Source organism: Myodes glareolus, chromosome 25, assembly GCF_982192425.1.
Source record: "Myodes glareolus chromosome 25, mMyoGla1.1, whole genome shotgun sequence".
Classification (NCBI taxonomy): Eukaryota; Metazoa; Chordata; class Mammalia; order Rodentia; family Cricetidae; genus Myodes; species Myodes glareolus.
In genome coordinates, this window is record NC_142050.1 from 45,028,297 (window position 1) to 45,047,952 (window position 19,656).

At 38.9% G+C, this 19,656-nt stretch overlaps 1 protein-coding gene across 3 annotated transcripts in view; it reads left to right on the plus strand.

The window, feature by feature from the left end:
- Cul1 (cullin 1) overlaps window positions 1-19,656 on the plus strand; it is a 66,013-nt gene that overhangs the window by 26,394 nt on the left and 19,963 nt on the right. For all 3 annotated transcript variants that reach the window (XM_085683625.2, XM_087901640.1, XM_085683624.2), the window contains exons 3-9: window positions 5,046-5,220; window positions 7,168-7,335; window positions 10,790-10,840; window positions 11,301-11,391; window positions 12,042-12,205; window positions 14,140-14,302; window positions 14,875-15,005. In XM_085683625.2, the coding sequence (XP_085539751.1) occupies window positions 5,046-5,220; window positions 7,168-7,335; window positions 10,790-10,840; window positions 11,301-11,391; window positions 12,042-12,205; window positions 14,140-14,302; window positions 14,875-15,005 (943 nt within the window). The remainder of the gene's footprint in view (window positions 1-5,045; window positions 5,221-7,167; window positions 7,336-10,789; window positions 10,841-11,300; window positions 11,392-12,041; window positions 12,206-14,139; window positions 14,303-14,874; window positions 15,006-19,656) is intronic.

Genomic DNA, 19,656 nt, shown 5'->3' on the forward strand with positions numbered 1-19,656 from the left:
AGTGGTTAAGAGCAGTTTCTGCTCTTCTGAAAAGCCTGAGTTTAGTTCCCAGCATCCATACTGGGCAGTTCACAGCAGCCTGTATCTCCAGGTCCAGGGGGTCCCAATACCTTCCTCTGACCTCTTCGGGCGCACACATACAAATAATGTACTTTTATTTATTTGTTTATTTATATTTTGGTTTTTCCTTTTATAATTTATTAACTTTATTTTATGTGCATTGCTGTGAAGGTGTCAGATCCCCTGGAACTGGAGTTCCAGATTGCTGTGAACTGCCATGTGGGTGCTTGAAATTGAACCTGGATCTTCTGGAAGAGCAGCCAGTGTTCTTAACCACTGAGCCATCGCTCCAGCCCCTATTTTTTTGTTTTTTCAAGACAGATTTTTTGTTTTGTTTTTCTTTTTCTGTGTAATGGCCTTGGCTGTCCTGAAACTCGCTCTATTGATGAGAAAAATCAAAATCTCAAAAATCAGAGAGATCCTCCTCTCTCTGTCTCCTGAGTTCTGGGATTAAAGGTGTGTGCCACCACTGCACAGCAAATAATACAATCTTTAAAAAAAAATTTAAAGTAGTACCAACTTACTTGAAGTAGTCATACACTTAAATTAACTCATTTCAGAAGTGTGTAGTGCAGTGTTCAGTATATTTAGTGTTTGTGTGTGTGTGTGTGTGTGTGTGTGTGTGTTATGTGCATGTATATGTCACAGATCCCCTGGAGCTGGTTTTACTGACAGCTATGAGCTGCCATATGAGTGCTAGGAATTGAAACCAGGTCCTTTGGAAGAGCAGCTGGTACACTTAACCACTGAGCCAACTCTCCAGTCCTCTTAGGGTATTTTCATCACCCCAGAAAGTTTCCTTGTTCTCATTTGCAGTTGAATCCACATGTCCTACCACCACCACCGTCTCTGGCAGCCTCTTCTAGTTTCTCTTAATTTGTTTGTTCTAGACTTTTCCTGTAAATATACAGCAAATGGTTTTGTGTCTGTTATCTTTCACTTAGAGTAATGATCAGAATCTTCGTCCTTCAATGTTAATCAAAGCTTCGTTTCCTTCATGAGTGTATGGACATTTTACATTGTGCATGTCCATCAGTGATCTTTGTTATCCCATGTGTTTGCTGCTAGGTGCTCTGTTGTGAACATCACGTACTGGTTGTTGGGTGACCATATGTTCTCGCGCTCTCTTGGGTAGATGCCTGTGCAAGAAATTGCTGAATCATAGATATGTTGTGTACATTTAAGAAAAATGGAGTCTTTGCCAAATGAGTGGATAATATGTCTTACAGGATTTGGCTTGCTAGGTCTGACTTGTGGCTGACTTACTTGTTGTAGACTAAAAGGCAGGTTTCAGTGGTAAGGCAGGAGACCTTGTGGGGTTTCTGTTATGCACAAAAGCAGACCAACATTTCTTTGGTGACCAGGGAAATTTTATTGCTTATCTGTGTGTGTGTGTGTGTGTGTGTGTGTGTAATTTTTAAAATATTTTTCTTTTTGAGATGGACTCACTATTACAACACAGACTAACCTTAAATTTGATCCTCCTGCCTCAGTCTACCAAGTGCTAGGATTATAGGGTTGTGATGCCTGGCCCTGGAAAAATTTTTTAAAATTGATTAATTTGTGTGAGTGCGTGCACAGTAGGGGGACGGGGCTCTTTTCATGGTGTGCATGAGGAGATGAGAAGAGGTACTTCTTTCCATCTATATTTATGTGGATCTTAAGGTCAAATTCAAGTCGACAAGCTTTTTTGTGAACTTCAGCAGCCCAAAATTTCTTTAACATGTAGTTTTTCACTAAATTAGGTCGATTCTTTTTCTGGTAGATTATTTTGTTTTAGTATAGTTGTGAGAAAATAGAAACTTTGTATGCTTAAAGAAATAGAAAGTATTTTATAGGCAGGTGAGTAAATAATAGAATTCTTTCCTTTTGAATTTCAATTAAGTAATGTAGTTTTGTATTCACTTCTCAAGGTTATTACATACCCTATGCTGGGCTCAGGAAATTTTTAGTTTTTAAAAAAATTCTAATGTTAAAAAATGTTATTGTTAAAAAAACAATAAAAAATACAATCAAAGTTTATTTTCCAACAGAGAACATGAGCAGGTAGTGGAAGTATTAGAAGCATTCATCCAAAGAACACATCTCAGAAGAAGCCGCTGCTCTGTGTGAACAGCTGCTGTTGGGTTCTCTCTCCATTCCAGAAGGAAGAGGTTAACTTAGTAAAAATCATTCTGAGTGCTAGAGTCAGGTGGAACAACCAAGAAACAAAACTGGAGTAAGAGATCCACATTTCAAGAAAGGCTTTTGACACAGAGGGGAGAATTTCCTCACTCATAAACTGGACCTTTCTTCATGAGACCCTCAGCAACATTTCATTGTCTGCTAATATTACATGTTTGAAATACATGACTTCTAAAGAAATATGGGATTAAGGTGAGAGTTTCAGAAAGCCTAGTCAGGTGGAAAGTAGTTGTAAAGAACTGATAGCCAGTGTTAGGGATATTAGGGAGAAAGTGGGTTAAGCTTCCACAGTGCCAGTGGAAGTATTGCTATGATATTTCTGGATAGAAATTTAGAAACACATTTCTCAAAAGATAAAAGTACACAATGGTTCACCAATTTATTTACTTTTTAACTTTTAACTCTACCTTAAAGAAATAGTTGTATTTAAATTATGTGCTCAAGGCTCTTTGTATTTTGATAATAAGAAACAGCAGAAAACAGCCTTGGTCTTATCTGTATATTTAGTCACCAGATATATAGTCTTGATATATACTCCACAGTAATTGCTGCATGACTTTTTTTGTTTTTTATATATGATATGTTCACTACTGTCCTTCCAAACTTGATGAATGGTGTATATATTCAGATTAAGCATTATAAAATGGGTTTCTGGAATGATGCCTCAGTGGTTAAGAGCACTGACTGATCTTCCAAGAATCTGGGTTTGATTCCTGGTACCACGTAGTGACTCACAACCACCCAGAGCTCTTGTTCTAGGGATTCAGTACTTTGTTCTGTAGCACCAGGCATACACTTGGTACCCAGGCATACATTTAGGCACTCACACATAATCATAAAATAAAAATAAATTAATTCTTAGAAAGAAAAATTCTGTACATTGTCACACTTAATTGCAAGTAGCCTTTGCTTTTGAAATATGCCATGAGGTGTATTACTTGCTTTGGTGGGATATATCTTTTCAGAAATGTATATAATTGCAGACCAGAGAGAGCTGTTTTATGACTTGTCAGTCTGATTATCCCAATGGTATTCTGCCTCTTGCTGTTGTCATTTTGTAAAAGCATTCTACTCGCTGATGAGGGCAGGAAGCTGATTCTGGTTGGCTTGTGGTGCTAGGGTTGAACCCAGGGTTTCCTCTGCTCGTGAACTTTATGCCAGCTCAACAGGAGGTGTGTCTAATACAGGTTCTAGTGGATGTCAGTGGAAATTTAGTTCCGCTTTTCACCTCTAAGTTGTGGGTGGGGAAAAAGTGGGTGGAAAGTGCTGTTTAGTTTTGTTGTTTTAGTTGGATTTTCCCTTAGAGAATAAAAATGATCTGAGCTCTGTAATAGTTAGAAGTAAAGTCGATAGCCCAGTGTGTGTACGTGAGAAATACTGTCAGTGTTGTGGGTAGCAGCCGTTTGAGGACTGTGGGGAAAACATTGTAGCATCCTCTCTCTTAGGTAACGGTGAAGTGAGTGGTTGGAGATGAACTTTGAGGTGGTCCTTTTCACCGGGCCTGGCAGGGCAGCTGCTCTGGGAGTGCCTGTGCAAGAGCCACCAACAGGGTCCTGCTACAGACTCTCCTTCCTGTTTAGCCTGAAGAACTCACAGACAATGAGTCATTTCACTGATGTTGGGAGAGTTGTGGGGTCATTTTCGGAGCCTGACTCCAACTTGGCACTGTAACATAACCACACTGTCTCAGAGCATTTCCTACCCACTGCTAGTAGGAAACTCCAACAGACCTCTGAGAGAAAATCCTAGATCACCGCTTAACTTCCAGCCAGCTTCCTAGCCAAAGAAACTTTCAGGAGGTCCTTGGGAAAGATTCAGTGTTTAAAAGTCAGCATGTGAATTTGTTATGATCTGTGGCCGACTTAGTATTGTGTAATCAACCCATTGTTGGCAACATAAAGCTACTATCTTAGTGCCTTTTAGATTTTTAAAATTTCTACTGCTAAATATGCTTCTTCTTTATTCTTGTGTTTCATTTTTTGTCACATTGTACTTTATATTTGATTTTAAAATGACTTATGACTAGCTCTGCCCTACTTAGTGTATTTTTAGATACCTTCTATTTTATCCCATGTATAAGCATTTCATTTGTTTATATAATAGAATTATTTCAATATATGTGACTAGATCACTTTTTGTTTTTCCATGGATTGGTAGGCATTTGGCTTTTCTTTTTTGGCTATTATGAATAATGCGGCTCTGTGTGTGCATCTGTGTCTATGTTGATACAGTTGTCAAACTGACTTTCATAAAGTAGCTGCATCAATTTGCTTACCCACTAACAATGTATGGCAGCTCCTGTTTTTTCCCATTCTGGCCAATCCTTATTTTGTTTTTAACTTTAGCCATCTTAGTGAATATGAATTAGTCATTGTGGTTTGATTTGTATTCCTCTGGAGGTTAATGGTATTAAGGATCTTTTCATGTGTTTATTGACATTAATATATCTTTTAGATATTTTTTGCTGTGTTCAATTGAATTATTTGTCCTGTTACTGTGTTTTAAGAGGTTTTTTTTATATATTCTACTTAGGGTCCTTTCTTAGATTATGGCTTAACAATATTTTCTACTTTGTGGATTGTCTTCATTTTTTAAAAAAGATATTGTTTTATTATATGTATGTGCATGAACCTGAATAAGTATATGTTTACCGTGTGCATGCAGGAGCCCATACAGGCCAGAAGAACTTTTAGCAGGTTTTAATCAATATATTGAGAATATACATAAACAGAAGGAAGTATGTTCACGTTAATCACTGTTAGCATCTAAGGTATATGTTCATCTCCTTAACTTTCTCCAAGTCATGTTTATAACTACTGTACTAGTGTGCATCAGTCCAACCAAGCTCGGGGAGCTGGAGTCCCCCCTTCCAAGTCAAAAAAGGGGCAGACTCCTGGGGGAGCTCAGTTTGTTGGCTTGGAGTTATACAAGCGATTGAAGGAGTTTTTGAAGAATTACTTGACAAATCTTCTCAAGGTAAGATGTCTCTCACTGATATACGAAATATATAAAAATACTTTGTTTTAATTTTTCTTTCTTTTTCTATTTTTATAGTTTTTCAGGACAGGGTTTCTTTGTAGCTTTGGAACCTGTCCTAGAACTAGCTCTTGTAGACCAGGCTGGCCTCGAACTCACAGAGATCCACCTGCCTCTGCCTCCCAAGTGCTAGGATTAAAGGCGTGCGCCAGCACCACCGAGCTTATTTTATTTTTTCTTAAAGTGCAGCAGTTTTGCCATGACTGTCATGTCTGTCCTGACACTAGGCCTAGACTGGGTTTACTATTGATAGAACTACCCACATCCTGTGATTTTAAAGCATTAGCTCAAACCATTGCTTGGCAATGATGAATCTTTTTCTTAGCCTTCTACCTTTGGTGTTTAGTAGTCTTTTCTGTAAAAAAGGAAGTAGGCCGCCTTACACTCAGCCATTGGGTGAGCAGGTAGTTCCCTCATCTACTGTTGTGCATGATGTCTTCAATCAGTGTAGCTATTGCTACTCTACCCGGGAAGGTTCTGAGTCTCTTGCATGTATATAGTTTTTTAATTTATGAAGAGGGTATAGAGTGTTTTCTGCATGCTGCACAAAATGCTTTTTTCTTCATTATTTTACAAGCTAAGTGGAAGCATTATAACAGATTGTAGTTGACTGACAAGTTATAACTAATATTCCACTTTAAAGTTCTTAAACTTGAACTGTCTTGCTGTATAGCTCCTGTTTTTTGAATTCGCAGCACTTGTAAGCAAAGTATGTTCTGTTTTCAGTAGTGGCTCCATCAGCAACACATTTGCATTTTACATGTGGAGTAGGCCAGCTTTGCATTTTAAAATTCACGTCATTTACATAAACAAAACCTTTGGTTGTGTTGGGGTATGGCCAGACGTTTACATAGATGGTTGGGTCACTTGAATGTTGCTACTTGTAGAATACAGGTCATGTTGGGCTGTGGCTTTCCAGATGAAGACACCGAGGCTGGAGGCTAGAACAGGCTCCCACTGACTTTCCTCTACTTCTTTGGCACACACAGTGTAGCACTTCTAAATGGTAGTGCAGTGTTTTTAAAGGGTAGAACATACTTTGGAGATGTCATTAATACCTAAGAATGTCACAATTAAGATGAATGTTTTTGTAGGTTTACAAGTTTGTGAATCAGTTCATTTTTTAAAAATAAGTATATTAGCTTCCATTATAATTTAATAGATAGGTTTTTTGGTTTTGCTTCTTTTTTTTTTTAACTGAAAAAATATCAGTCATAGAGATGCTGTGGAGGTAGATTCCTTAAGAAGAAATTGCTTAAAAACTAAATAAAGCAAGATACGGAGCTGTATTTACCTATAATTCCAGCACTGGCCTATAATCCTAGCTTTCAGGGGGTGGAGGCAGAAGACCAGAAAAAAGTTCAAGGGTAGCCTTGGAAAAGAGAACACAGGGAATCAGGGTAAAGAAATTCCACTGGGTGTGGTGGACACACCCAAAATCCCAGGATCTCAAAGGGATCACAGGTTCTAGGTGTACTTGGGCTGCACACTTGAATTTAAGTGCAGCCTGGGCAACTTAGCAAGACCCTGTATTGAATTTAAAGTACATCAGTTGCCTAGCACTAGACCAACCCCTAGGTTCAGTAAAGAAAAAGCATGAAAGAAAGAAAAATCACACATACATTATGAAAACTTAGGGTGCACTTTGTGACTGCATGTGTGTATTCAACCCATGAAAAGTTCCAGTTTAATTTGATAATGAACTTTTTTGTGTTGTGAGAATTTATATTAGCATGTTTTCATACACAGCAATAAAAAGAACCCATTATAACCATATATATTAGTGTATTTTGATGCGGTAGCTTTTTCAATAAGTTTTGTCTTACATGACAAACTAAGTAATAGTAAAGCTTTATACTTTAATTTAATTTTTGTACTTGTTTTTAGGATGGAGAAGATTTAATGGATGAGAGTGTACTGAAGTTCTACACTCAGCAGTGGGAAGATTACCGATTCTCCAGCAAAGTGCTGAATGGAATCTGTGCCTACCTCAATAGACATTGGGTTCGCCGCGAATGTGATGAAGGACGAAAAGGAATATATGAAATCTATTCAGTAAGTTTTTTTTTAAAGAATAAAAAACAAAATATGTTGTGGCAAGAAAGTAGAGAGGTGAGAAATTGGAGCTGTAAAATAAACACAATTAAACAGTTCTGCATTTATTTTTAAACTATCTTTCAGTTAATTGACTAGTTATCGTACTTTGCCTGAAACTGCTGTCATTTTAGCACTATAATCCTAGATGTTGGCAGTTGCCAGCAAATCAGGTACCTTATCTAAGGATTAAGCTCTTAACTGGACTTTGATGCACTTTCTTGGTCTGAGAGTTCTGTATTTGAGAGCGGACCCTGAATTATTTTTGTTAGTCTTCAAGGTTTTTGTTTTAGGCCCTCTGGTTTCTCATATGACCCCTAACTTTGTGTCATCCGTGTCACCTGGGAACGTGATAGAGATGCAGATTCTCAGGCCTCCTAGACTTGGAGATTGAGAAGGGCTACAGGTAGGGGCAGGGCTCTCAGTTAGCAGAGTGCCTAGTGTGTGTATGAAGTCCTGGGTTCAGTCTGCTATACTATGTACACCTGTAATCTCAGCACTTGGGAAATAGAGAAAAATGAATCAAATTCGAGTCATTCTCTGCTATATAACACATTCCTGGCCAGCTTGAGCTAAATGAGATCCTGTGTGAAAAAGAATAGGAAATAAAGATAAAAAGCTCCACAAAATTGGGGTGATTGCTTAGTCAGCAAAGTATTTGCTTGTAAACACAAGGACCTGAGGTGATCCCCCAGAACCTGTGTGAAAAGAGGATGTTTGTAACCCCAGTGCTGAAGAGGCAGACATAGGCAGGTCCCTGGAGCCAGAATTCTGATGTTGTGTTATAATGGCAATATTTTGTTGCTTTGCTTTTGACAAATTTAATTAGACAAAAAGAAAACGGCTCAAATGCAGGACTTTTAGCACTTAGAGAGCTCAGTTTCTGTGCCCCAGATGTGCATCACAGTGACACTGATTGTGTGGTTACATAGACTTTTCTTTAAGGTTCTTTTTGGTTGGTTGGGTTTTCTGTTTGGCTGTTTGAAACAAAGTATCACTGTAGCCTTGGTTGGCCTGGAACTTCATTGCGGAGACCAAACTGGCATCAAGCTGAAATGCCTGTGTGCCTCCCAAGGTCTGGGATCACACCTGGTTAGTTTCATGATTTTAATCACATTTTCTAGGCTCAGTTTTCTGAATTAAGCTTTTTGTGTTTTTCTTTTTAATATATTTAGAAAATTATGTTTATCCCATTGAACATGTTTTGAACCCTGTCCGCCAAGGAATGGCTGGTGTGCCTTCCTTGTCTCAGAATTGCAGAAGGACTCGGCATGGTTCTGGTCTGTTTCCTTTGGACACGGCTTGACCTAAAGTTGACGTGTATGCTCTGCAGCACCATCACAGACTACTGAGGGTCATTCCCGCTTTTTCATTTTGCATGTACTTTGTTCAACATTTAAAACAAGTTTAAATATAAGGTACCAAGATATATAATGTTTCTAAAGATGCAGTCAGACGTGGTGGTACATCCTTTAATCCCAGTACTAGGAAGGCAGAGGCAGTAGGTTATCTCTTGAATTGCAGGCCAGCCAGCCCCGTTAGACAAGAATCAGTCACTATCATTATGTTTTAAATCTGCTTTCAAACTCCACACTTTCTGTGTCATCACATAGTGTAGCTCCTGTTTGAAAATGCAGTACACCGCCATAAATTCTAGCAGAGGACAGTCAGTGCCCCCACCTAGAAATAGTATTCCTATCTGTGTCCCAAGTGCGCTGCTTCAAGAGCCTGCTCCAGTCATTTGCTAGTTTGTATCAAAGCTCAGTGGGCCAGTTACAGCCTATGGTTTTATTTTAGACCTAGAGTCTCTAGCAGATGTGGCTGCTTTGTCATGCAGTGACTTCATGACAAATTATAAGGTTTCTACTCTTTTTTTCGTAATTAATTCTTTTAAATAGAGGTTATTGGTTTCCTTCCAAATCACCCAGGGAATCTAAGTTGATTTCATTATTAATATATGCTGAAGTTCTGACACCAAGACTTGTTATGCTAACCTATTCTGAAATTTCTTTGGTTTGCCTCTTTGCCTTCTTTTGCTCTTTGACTTCCTTCCTTTGAAGTGACAATCATCCAGAGCTGGGCTATGTCTGTCTAAGGATGTGGTTGGTGATTTAGAAAATAGCTGGAACAAAATAGTTTTTTTAAAGTGTAGGGGTTCTGTGATAAGCTGATAACCACAGCCGTGCATTTTCACTGCTGCCTCACTCCTGCCTGAGGACTGAAGAGGCAGGGAGAAGAAGATCAGGGTTGAGCATACATCTTCAGGTTGATTCTCTCCTAGACAGTGAGGCTCAGTCTTCTAAGCACCTTTGGCAGACCATAGTCAAGAATTCCTAATGATGCTGGGCCTGGTGGCACACACCTTTCATCCCAGCTCTAGGATGCAAAGGCAGGCAGATCTCTATGAGACCAGCTTGCTCTCCATACATAGCCAGTGCTTACTTATATAGGGAGGAAAAACGGGCAAACAAAAAATTTAAGTATTGCTTTTATGGAATTTTTTTTTGGAGACACTACTTAGAAAATACTTTTCATAGATTAAATTTGTATGTAATATTTTCAAAAATACATATTTTTACAAGCTTAATTTTATCTCTAGTTAAATTGGGTAGGAGACTAATGGCATTTTTGTTTAATTTCTTGACAGTTTGTGTTAAAGTGTTGTAAATTTCAGTTCTGTTTTAACTTTCTAAACCTCTCCCAACAGTTTTAAAAATCATGTATGATTCTTTCTTCTTTCAGAAACCATTTTTACAGTAATTGATCTTAGTATAACACTTGTGGAAGAAATTAGGAATGTAAAAATGTACCATGGTGTTTATATATTCACATTAAAATGCATGTATCAGAGGCTGAGGAGATAGATGGCTCAGAAACACTTGAGTCTCCATCTGTGTGTGTATCCATAGATACACGCAAGCATATACCATGCCCACATAAAAATGTGTGTCTCACACATAGTCACATGAAGACATAAATACAAGAAACTGCACTAAATACACAATCCAGATATAAAAGTTGGAAGATTTTTATATTCTCTATTGTTTATCTTGATGTATTAGGAAACTGTGGTAGTAACTGGAATTACTTTTATCAGGTGTATCTAGTTGAAATTGTTTGATCCAGGGAAAACATTAATAGGTTGAGTCTACTACTGGTTTTTAAGCTGATACAATGTCCACCTTAAATCAGAATGTTCTTTTTGAACTTCAGAGTTAAATGTGAACTGGTAAACATCTGTACAAAGTGATTAACTTGAAAGGGTGGCTCTGATTTCATTGTAATAATAGATTTTTTACTACATTGTAATCTAGGAATTTTGGTAAAATTAAGAATTCAAATTACTGTTTGTCCAGTTTTGGGGAACCATAGTGACATACAGTTATTTAATACATCTTTTCCCCTTTTCATCCAGCTTGCATTGGTGACATGGAGAGATTGTTTGTTCAGGCCATTGAATAAACAGGTATCTACTGTGAAATGTTGTGTGTTTTGTTTAAAAAATATTTCCCACTTTTGTCTTGATTCTCAAGCCTTTGACTATCTAAAGAGTATTTGTTGGGCTGGGAATATGGCTCAGTCAGGAACGTGCTTACCATGTAAGCATGAGGGCCTGGGGTGGGCAGATCCCCAGCACCCATAGAAAGCAGGTATATGATGCCCACCAGTGAGCCTGGCCCTGGAGAGTAGGACCAGGCAGGCCCCTGAGACTCCATGGCAATGGGAGACTGTCTCAAAACAAAGTGGATTACTCCTTGAGGTTGTCCTCTGGTTTCCACATGCACACACACACGTGTGCGTACCCATCCCCCTAAAATATTTGTTACCTTGTATTAGTTAATGGCTTTAAATGTTTAAAGGATATGTAAGGTAGTACATTGTGACCTGTAATATGTCTACCTAATATGTTTTCTATATCCTTAAAGGTAACAAATGCTGTTTTAAAACTGATTGAAAAGGAAAGAAATGGCGAAACCATCAATACAAGACTAATTAGTGGAGTTGTACAATCTTATGGTAAATAATTTGTCTTTATTCAGTTTTCATATCACATGGCATCTATGATCGCTCTCTAACATTTGTTTAAAAACATTTAAATATCAAGAATATTATTCCACTTTAAAGTACTTTTAAGCAATAATTTTATAAATCATAGTTATTTAGTCTCTGTACTTTAAGGTGATTTTTATTGAAAAAAATTGAACTATTTTCTTTGCTGCTTTCATGAGTAAGTACTTATATTTAATGTGATTGTTTTTGAGCTAAATAATAACCAGCAATCTATCAGCTTGAAAAATTGAGGTTGAGATACTGATTAAATGACATGTTGTTCAAGCCCAGGTGGGTTTGCATTTTTGTGAAAGTGCAACATTTAGATCACTTTTGGAAATGAACTTTCTCTGGCTGAACTTGTGGTAATTTTGCAGTATCCCTGGCCTAGATAGAGGTGATTTGTTGCCATACATCTTGGAGTTTATTGTTTTGTTTTGGTTTTCTTTTATTGAAACAAGCATATTTCAATACTAGTGAATAACAGTTACCATATAACCCTCCATTTCACATTCATCTTTCAGGTGTAACTTAAACCAAATGCTACACCAAAGTATTATCAGTGACATAATAACAAAAAATAGGATAATTGAAATATAGCTCGTATTTTTTTCTAGTGGAATTGGGACTGAATGAAGATGACGCCTTTGCAAAGGGCCCTACGTTAACAGTGTATAAAGAATCCTTTGAATCTCAATTTTTGGCTGACACAGAGAGATTTTATACTAGAGAAAGTACTGAATTCTTGCAGCAGAACCCAGTAACTGAATATATGAAAAAGGTAAGCTTAAACATAGTATGTAAGGCAGATGTAAATTAGTCATTGCTCCTTCAGGAAGTTCTTGGCAGTTCCTCACAAATCATACTTGGCACCAAGTCACACCATGTCCAGCAGGTTTAACTCTGAGAGACTTTTACAAATTGATAACCATGAGTGTGTGTTCCCTTTGTACATCTAAGGAGGCGCCTTGACAGCTGCATACCTTTCATGTTCTGAATTATCGCCTCTTGAGTGTGTCTGGCTAGTGGGCCTCAAAATTTTGTCAGTGAGAAAATATTAAACAGATAATCCCAGATTTGCTATTTGTTTGTTTTTTCTGCTTTTCTCTTAAATATTCTTTAATGTTCTGTAGCTTAGTCTTCAAGATTATATTAGGAAGCAGGATCTAAACTCAAACTTGGGAGAAGAACCAAGGTAGAGCTATGTGTCTCCATGCATTATTTTACTATGTGATTATTTTTCTATGAACTTCTAAGATTTTACTTTGCTCTTTCGTGGACATTCAGGTCTTGTGAATGTAGTGTCTGAGGAGTGACTGTGTCAGGAGTCAGCAAGCTTTCTGCTATGCGGTGCCAGGCAGTAAATATCTTTAGGCTTTGCATGCTCTCAGTGATCACTTCTGCAGTTGTAACACAAATACAGTCATAGCCATGTGCAGATGAACAGGAAATGTGCGGCAGGGTTTTGCCAACAGACTAGTTTGGTGATCCCTCTCCTGCATGTACTAAGTTTCAGGAGTCTGGTTCATACCAAGTCTAATACCTGCTTTGCCCTCTCTTGGGAAGGAAATGGGCTGCAAAGTCATTTCTTCCATGCTCAAAGAAAGAAAATATAAGCCAAATCTTCCTGCTTCTGACTTATAGAAAAAGCCATGCCCAGCTTGTGGTGGTCTGAGTGCATTTTCATATGGTACACTTATACCATGGATGTAAGCGGGCCTTCTGCATTTGGAATTGAAACACAATTACACATTTCTGATAACTACAATCCAGCTGAAGTGGGACTATTCAGTTGTATTTGAAGGATAGTCGCAGTTCTTTTTTGTTTGTTTGTTTGATTTTTGTTTTGGTGTTTTTGTTGTTGTTGTTGTTGTTTTTGTTTTTCGAGACAGGGTTTCTCTGTAGCTTTGGAGCCTGTTCTGGAACTAGCTCTTGTAGACCAGGCTTTGTATTTTATACGTGACTGAAACCTGTCCAGCTGCTTAAGAATATTTGAAACTTAACCTGTTTTGAATTGTGGTGTTGCCCATTATTTAATTTTGTAGTGTGACAGTGTAGTTTTTGTAAAGACCTGTTGTTCAGTCTTTTTTGCATTTATTTTGTGTGTATTCATGTGTACATATATGCCTGTGTGCATATATACATATACAGGTGTATGTGTATCATGAGAGCATACATGTAAACTGGATTTTTCCTTCTACCATAGAGTACCAGGGATTGAGTTCAAGTCATCAAGATTAGCCACAAATACCTGTATCCTGCCTAGCCATTACTGCTGATTATTATTCCTGAGTGGTCATTTCTGAGGGTCATTGGTGTGACCCTTTACTTCAAACAGCTTTCAGACCAGAGTAGTACTTCTTAATTCAGTGCCCACTGCTGGACAGACCTGTAGGTTTCTCTGTGGTTACAGGGAAGTGAGTCATTGTCTCCAGAATGTGAAATACTAAAGAAAAATGATATGAAGACATTTGAACTATGAATTTAAATAATGTTCTTAGGGTACTTGAAGGATTAGAGCCTGCATTGCAAAGAGAGTAGAGCATACCAGAGGTATAACAGTCGGTTGTCAGTCACCCTGCAGTCTGAAGTCCTTTCCTCCTTTCTTAATCATGCTTTACTAGAGCATATTTGTAAATTTAATGTGTCATTGTTCACATAATAATTCTTTAAAAGTGAACCAAACAATGAATGGTTTGATGGAATTCTCTGCAGGCTGAGGCTCGTTTGCTTGAGGAACAGCGGAGAGTGCAAGTTTACCTCCATGAGAGCACGCAGGACGAGCTAGCGCGGAAGTGTGAGCAGGTCCTCATCGAGAAACACTTGGAGATCTTCCACACAGAGTTCCAGAATTTGTTGGATGCTGACAAGAATGAAGGTGAATATAATTTGTTCCATATACTTTTGTTGGAACTACTAATGGTGGGCAGATTTTTTGTTTTGTTCTTTTGAGTATTCTTCTTTTGACAAAATGAAAAGATGTTTTCGCCTCCTTTAATTGTTTCTTCTATTCTGGTGGGAGCTGTTGCTGGTTTGGTCACGTTGCTGTGGGAGTTAGGATTTCCCATCTTTGACCATCATAGATTGAACACATATATGAAGTGAATATTTGGGGGATCCCTCCATTACTTATAGTTAAAGTGGGTATCTATATTTAGCTTATCTAACTTTAAAACAATTATTTTAGTGCCTTTTGGAACATAGATAGTATCTCATTAGGGTTTTAGAAGGTATTGAGTACTTTTTCTCTTGTTGTTACATTAGTGGATTCTCATGGTAAAGGAGAAATAAACTTGTAATAGCCTGACTCCATTGTTGATTTAACAAAACACAGCAGATCTAGCTGGTTTCTTGTTTCACAGTATCTTCACTTGATAGAAGCATGTAATAAGCAGAACAGGTATGCACAGTTGGTTTCCATGCATAAAATTGGCTCCTTTTTTCTTTCAGATTTGGGCCGCATGTATAATCTTGTATCTAGAATTCAGGATGGCCTAGGAGAATTGAAAAAACTTCTAGAGACACATATTCATAATCAGGGTCTTGCAGCAATTGAGAAGTGTGGAGAAGCTGCTTTAAATGTAAGTAGTGCCTGACTGAGTGCAGTTGAACTCATTCTCTTCACACGCCAAACTGCAGGTGTGCAGTGCATCCTTGTTGGTGATTGTAGGTAGTTACGATTTTACTAACGTACTCAGAGAGCCTGTTTTGACTTTTGAAAATAGGAAGTTCTCAAAATCCTTAAATTATTCTAGCATCTTTTTTCCCCGTTTAAAGACAGGATTTCATTGTGTAGCTCACACTGGACTTGAATTTACAGAGATTCACCTGCCTCTTTGTTTTTGCCTCCTAAGTGTGGGGATTAAAGGCTTGCACAACCAGAACCAGCCCTCTCCAGCACCTTTATAAGAATTAATAATCTTCTTTTTTATTTTTGTCTTGTTTTAGTGTATATGAGTGTTTCTGCCTGAATGTTTGTATGCCTGAGGAGGTCAATAGAGAGACCCTCAGACCTCCCTGGAACTGGAGTTAAGAATGGTTGTGAGCCATTATGTGGGTACTGGGAACTGACCATCTGATCCTCTGGAAGGGCAGCCAGTGATCTTAACCACTGAGTGATCTCTCTAGCTTCTTATTTTTTTATTTGTTTGTTCACTTTGTTTTTAATTTATGTGTTTTTCACTGTGTCAAAAGTGGGTTCATGCTCCTAGGTACAGTGCCTAGAGCAGCCAGAAGAGGGCGTTATACTGGGCCATTGCTTACCTTAAGTTTGCATGTGATAGGTCTGTGACCTCAGGCGAACAAGAATACTTTAACTTTTTTTTTCCCATGAAACAAAAAAGGAAAAATATACAATATTATTTTTAGTCTAACATGACCAAGCTATCATTTTATATCCAGGATACTCATTTTTTTCCCTGACCAAAAAAAAAAGATTTTAACACTTCTGTAAGCAAACTGACTGTGGAAACAGTTCATTCCCAAGTCAGTGTTTATACCACGTCAAAGTCAATTCTAATATGAACTGCTGTGCGGTGGCAGTGCTAAAGGGAGCCCCGGGTGGTTCAAGGCCAGTTAGAAACTGTCACTGAAGTTGTTTGTTGCTGCTCATCCTTGGTCAGATGGGCCATGAATTGAAGGGAATCCTAAGATACCTGGTCAGTTCTAGACCAGCCTAGGTTATAGAATAAGACCATATCTTAACAAATAAACCCAGAAGTTGTTCATTATGTCTGAAACTTAGAGCTGACTGTTCAAAGGCCAGACATAAATGTTTGGAGCAAAAAGGAATAAACAGAGGTTGTAATAATATTAGGTAGAGCATCTTAAATCACTAGTGATTGTCTCCCTTTCAGACTTTACACCACATGCAGTCTTATCTCTGCTTATTGGTCAAAGGAAAAGCAGTCCATTAAAAGAAAATATAAATTTGTGCTAAGTCACATGTTCATTTCCCTTTTCTTCCCCAATTAGTTAATATCAAAATTAATTATAGATAGGCATGGTAACACACTTTTAATCCCAGCACCCAAGAGACAGAGCAGGTGGATCTCTGAGTTCAGGGCCAGCCTGGTCTACACAGTGAATTCCAGGACAGCTAGAGCTGTGTAGAATCTGTCTTGGCGGGGGAGGGGGGAGGAAGGTAAAGAAGGAAGGCAGGAAAGAAAAAAATTTATATTCCTGAACACTCATGGTCGTGGGTTGTCTTGGTGGCTGATAGGGAAAGGAAATTCGGGGTTAAGCATTTAGTGTGTGTGCTGCAAACAGCCTGTTCCTTTCTCCGCAGTTGATGGTTTGTGGTCGGGCGTGTTTCTGAGACTTAGGCTTTATGCTGTGATAGATGATTTATATGGAGGCAAAGTTAGGCAGAATACCAGGTGCTTATGGAGAAGGGTCATACGTTTGCCCCCAGATGTTAGTATGATGTGTTTGCTTTTTCCTGGGAACAAACGTTGATTTCTTTCCCCTTACTTCCCAAAGGCAAATTATCCAGAGGTAAGGTCAGTGTTGAGGAGGGATCTATGTATCCTGTAGTGTATAGGTTAACTGCTTTGTGACAGAGAAACTCATGTGACAGTTGGCTCTCATTAGCCCCTAGCCCTGTGAGAAATGCAGGTTCAAAGTTGGCCCTTCAAGGTGGCTCTAGGCTTAGGTTGAAAAGATTGTTGAGAACACAAATTTATATGTAGGAATAGTAAGAGATGTTACTTTAAAAACCTGTAGAATCCCAGTTTACTCTTTTAACAGTATTCTGGTTCCAAAGGAACTGCATGTTAAAGTATTTAGTATCACAGCTGATCCTCAGATGTGGCATCTTGAATCTTACTATACAGGCCAGGGTGGCCTCCTCTTGTCTCAGGTCATCTTACTATGATGCCCCAATGCCTGACTCGGGCTTTTGGAAGGCCAGTGTTGTTGGTCCACCTTGTGTGTGCATTTGAACTGGGGGTATTTACACATGGATGTAGAGATGGATGTAGAGTCAGTGCTGACTGTCTTCAGTCACCTACGCCAGACAAGCACAGTGTAAGAGGTAAGACAGAGAGGATTAAAGGAGAGACTGGGAAGGTAGAGATGGCTGAGCAGATGTTGGGAGAACTTGCAAGCATGTAAATGTCAACTCCACCCTAAGGGCACAAGGAAAGCTGCTAAGGGTGTTATTATTAATAGCCATACACTTGGTAAGACCAAATTTGTACTCAAAACATTTCTTCATGTAGAAAGTGATTGAAATTAATAAGAGTGACTGTAAGGACAGCAGTAGGCGCTGTTGAAACAACTGAGATGAGATGACAGTGACAGGACAGTCGGGTGTTTTTAGCTTAGGAAATAGACAGTCACATGGCCTCTGAAGGGCAATCTGTGCAGAGTTGGTGGGGGCTGTGATCTAGATGTTAGATGTCAGCCACGGATGTAATAACAGCTTTTAGAATCATGGACATGGAATAAGGTCCCTTGGGACTGAGAGAAGTTATGTTTCTTATATGAAAAAGAATCCTCTCGTGTACTACTGTGGATGTGAGCCAGGCTTAGCACTTGTATATTCATTTTGGGTTTTGTTGTTGTTTTTTTTCTTTCTTTCTTTTTTCTGAGACAGGGTTTCTCTGTAGCTTTGGGGCGTGTCCTGGAACTCTGTAGACTAGGCTGACCTTGAACTCACAGAGATCCATTTGCCACTGTCTCCCTCCCCTGTGTTGAGATTAAAGCGTGCACCACCTAAACCTAATTTTTTTCCTCAAAGCCAGGTGTGGCGGCACGTGTCTGTAAGTCTTCCACTCAGGAGGCAGAGGCAGGAAGGTCAGATCCAAGGCTGCCCTTGGCTATATGGTCTTAGGTGAATAGCCTGAATATTGAGATCCTGCCTCCAAAAAACACAAAAACAAAAAACAAAACCCAGGGCTAGCGTGATAGCTTGATGGGAAGAAGGCCAAAGGCCTGACAACTTGAGTTTGATCCCTCGGATCCACAGTGAAAGGAAGAAGGGAGGGAGGGGAGGAAGGAAGAAAAGAACTGACCCCCAAAAGTTGTCACCTGCATTCCACGCTAGTGCTGTGTGGATATTCAAGCGTGTCATGTGCACACACGCTAATAATGAAATTGTTAAAGCTGCTTTTCCGGGACTTGTATCTTAGCACATTATTTGAGGGTTCCTGTCAGTGCTACTCTGCTGGGTCTTCTCTATTATGAGGAATCTAGACTCTGTCTGCAGGCTGACTCTGCTGGGTCTTCTCTATTATGAGGAATCCAGACTCTGTCTGCAGGCTGACTCTGCTGGGTCTCTATTATGAGGAATCCAGACTCTGTCTGCAGGCTGACTCTGCTGGGTCTCTATTATGAGGAATCCAGACTCGGTCTGCAGGCTGACTCTGCTGGGTCTCCATTATGAGGAATCTAGACTCGGTCTGCAGGCTGCTTTATTCTTTGCAAAGCTTTGCATCTCCGTATGGGAATTTCTTCTGGGCATTTACTGAAAAACTTGTTTCTAAATCCTAAATCCGAAAGGAAAATTTAAAGGTAAAAAGCTAAAGAAAGGGTTGTAATTCTCCTAGCACATAACAGTAAATGTAGAGTCAGCACTGGTGTCCAGAAATCTATCTGTAGTCAAGGCACAGTAGGAGAACTGGTGCGGGGGTGGGGGGGACTAAATAAAGCCAGCACAGTGAGAGGTGAGAGCTCGTGGTAAGACACTGTGCAGTCTCATCATCTACCTTCTCAATGAGCTTATCACCCTCCACTGCTAAGCTTGAGTCATTCGTATAAGTTCTAGAACGTCTATATACATAATCTTTTTATGAGTTCTGTGAGTGGTAGTCCCCAAAGTATCAGGTTTTATAAGCAATCTTGAGTCTTTAAATTGGCAGTTTTGGTATTCAGTTGGTTCTTGGCAAGGATGCTGACCTCCATATGGGATCTGAGTGGTCCATAGTGGTTACTGCGTTTTCCTGTTTGGATGCTCACTGTAGGATAGAGTTCCTTGTAGATTGTAAGGGAAGAGTGTGTGAGTGTTGTGTAGTAATTTGATGTGAAATCAGAAAGCAATGTAAAGCCTGAATCTACCAAAGGAATATGGACTTTAATGACAAACCAAAATTAAATCAAGCAAAGGAAAAAAATGCATTGCTTAAAAAAGAAAAACCCATATGAAGTAAGTAAGGTGCATGCATACTTAACTTGTATGTGCTCTTGGATGCTTTCTTTATAATTGTACCATCTGTACAAAACACCGGAATA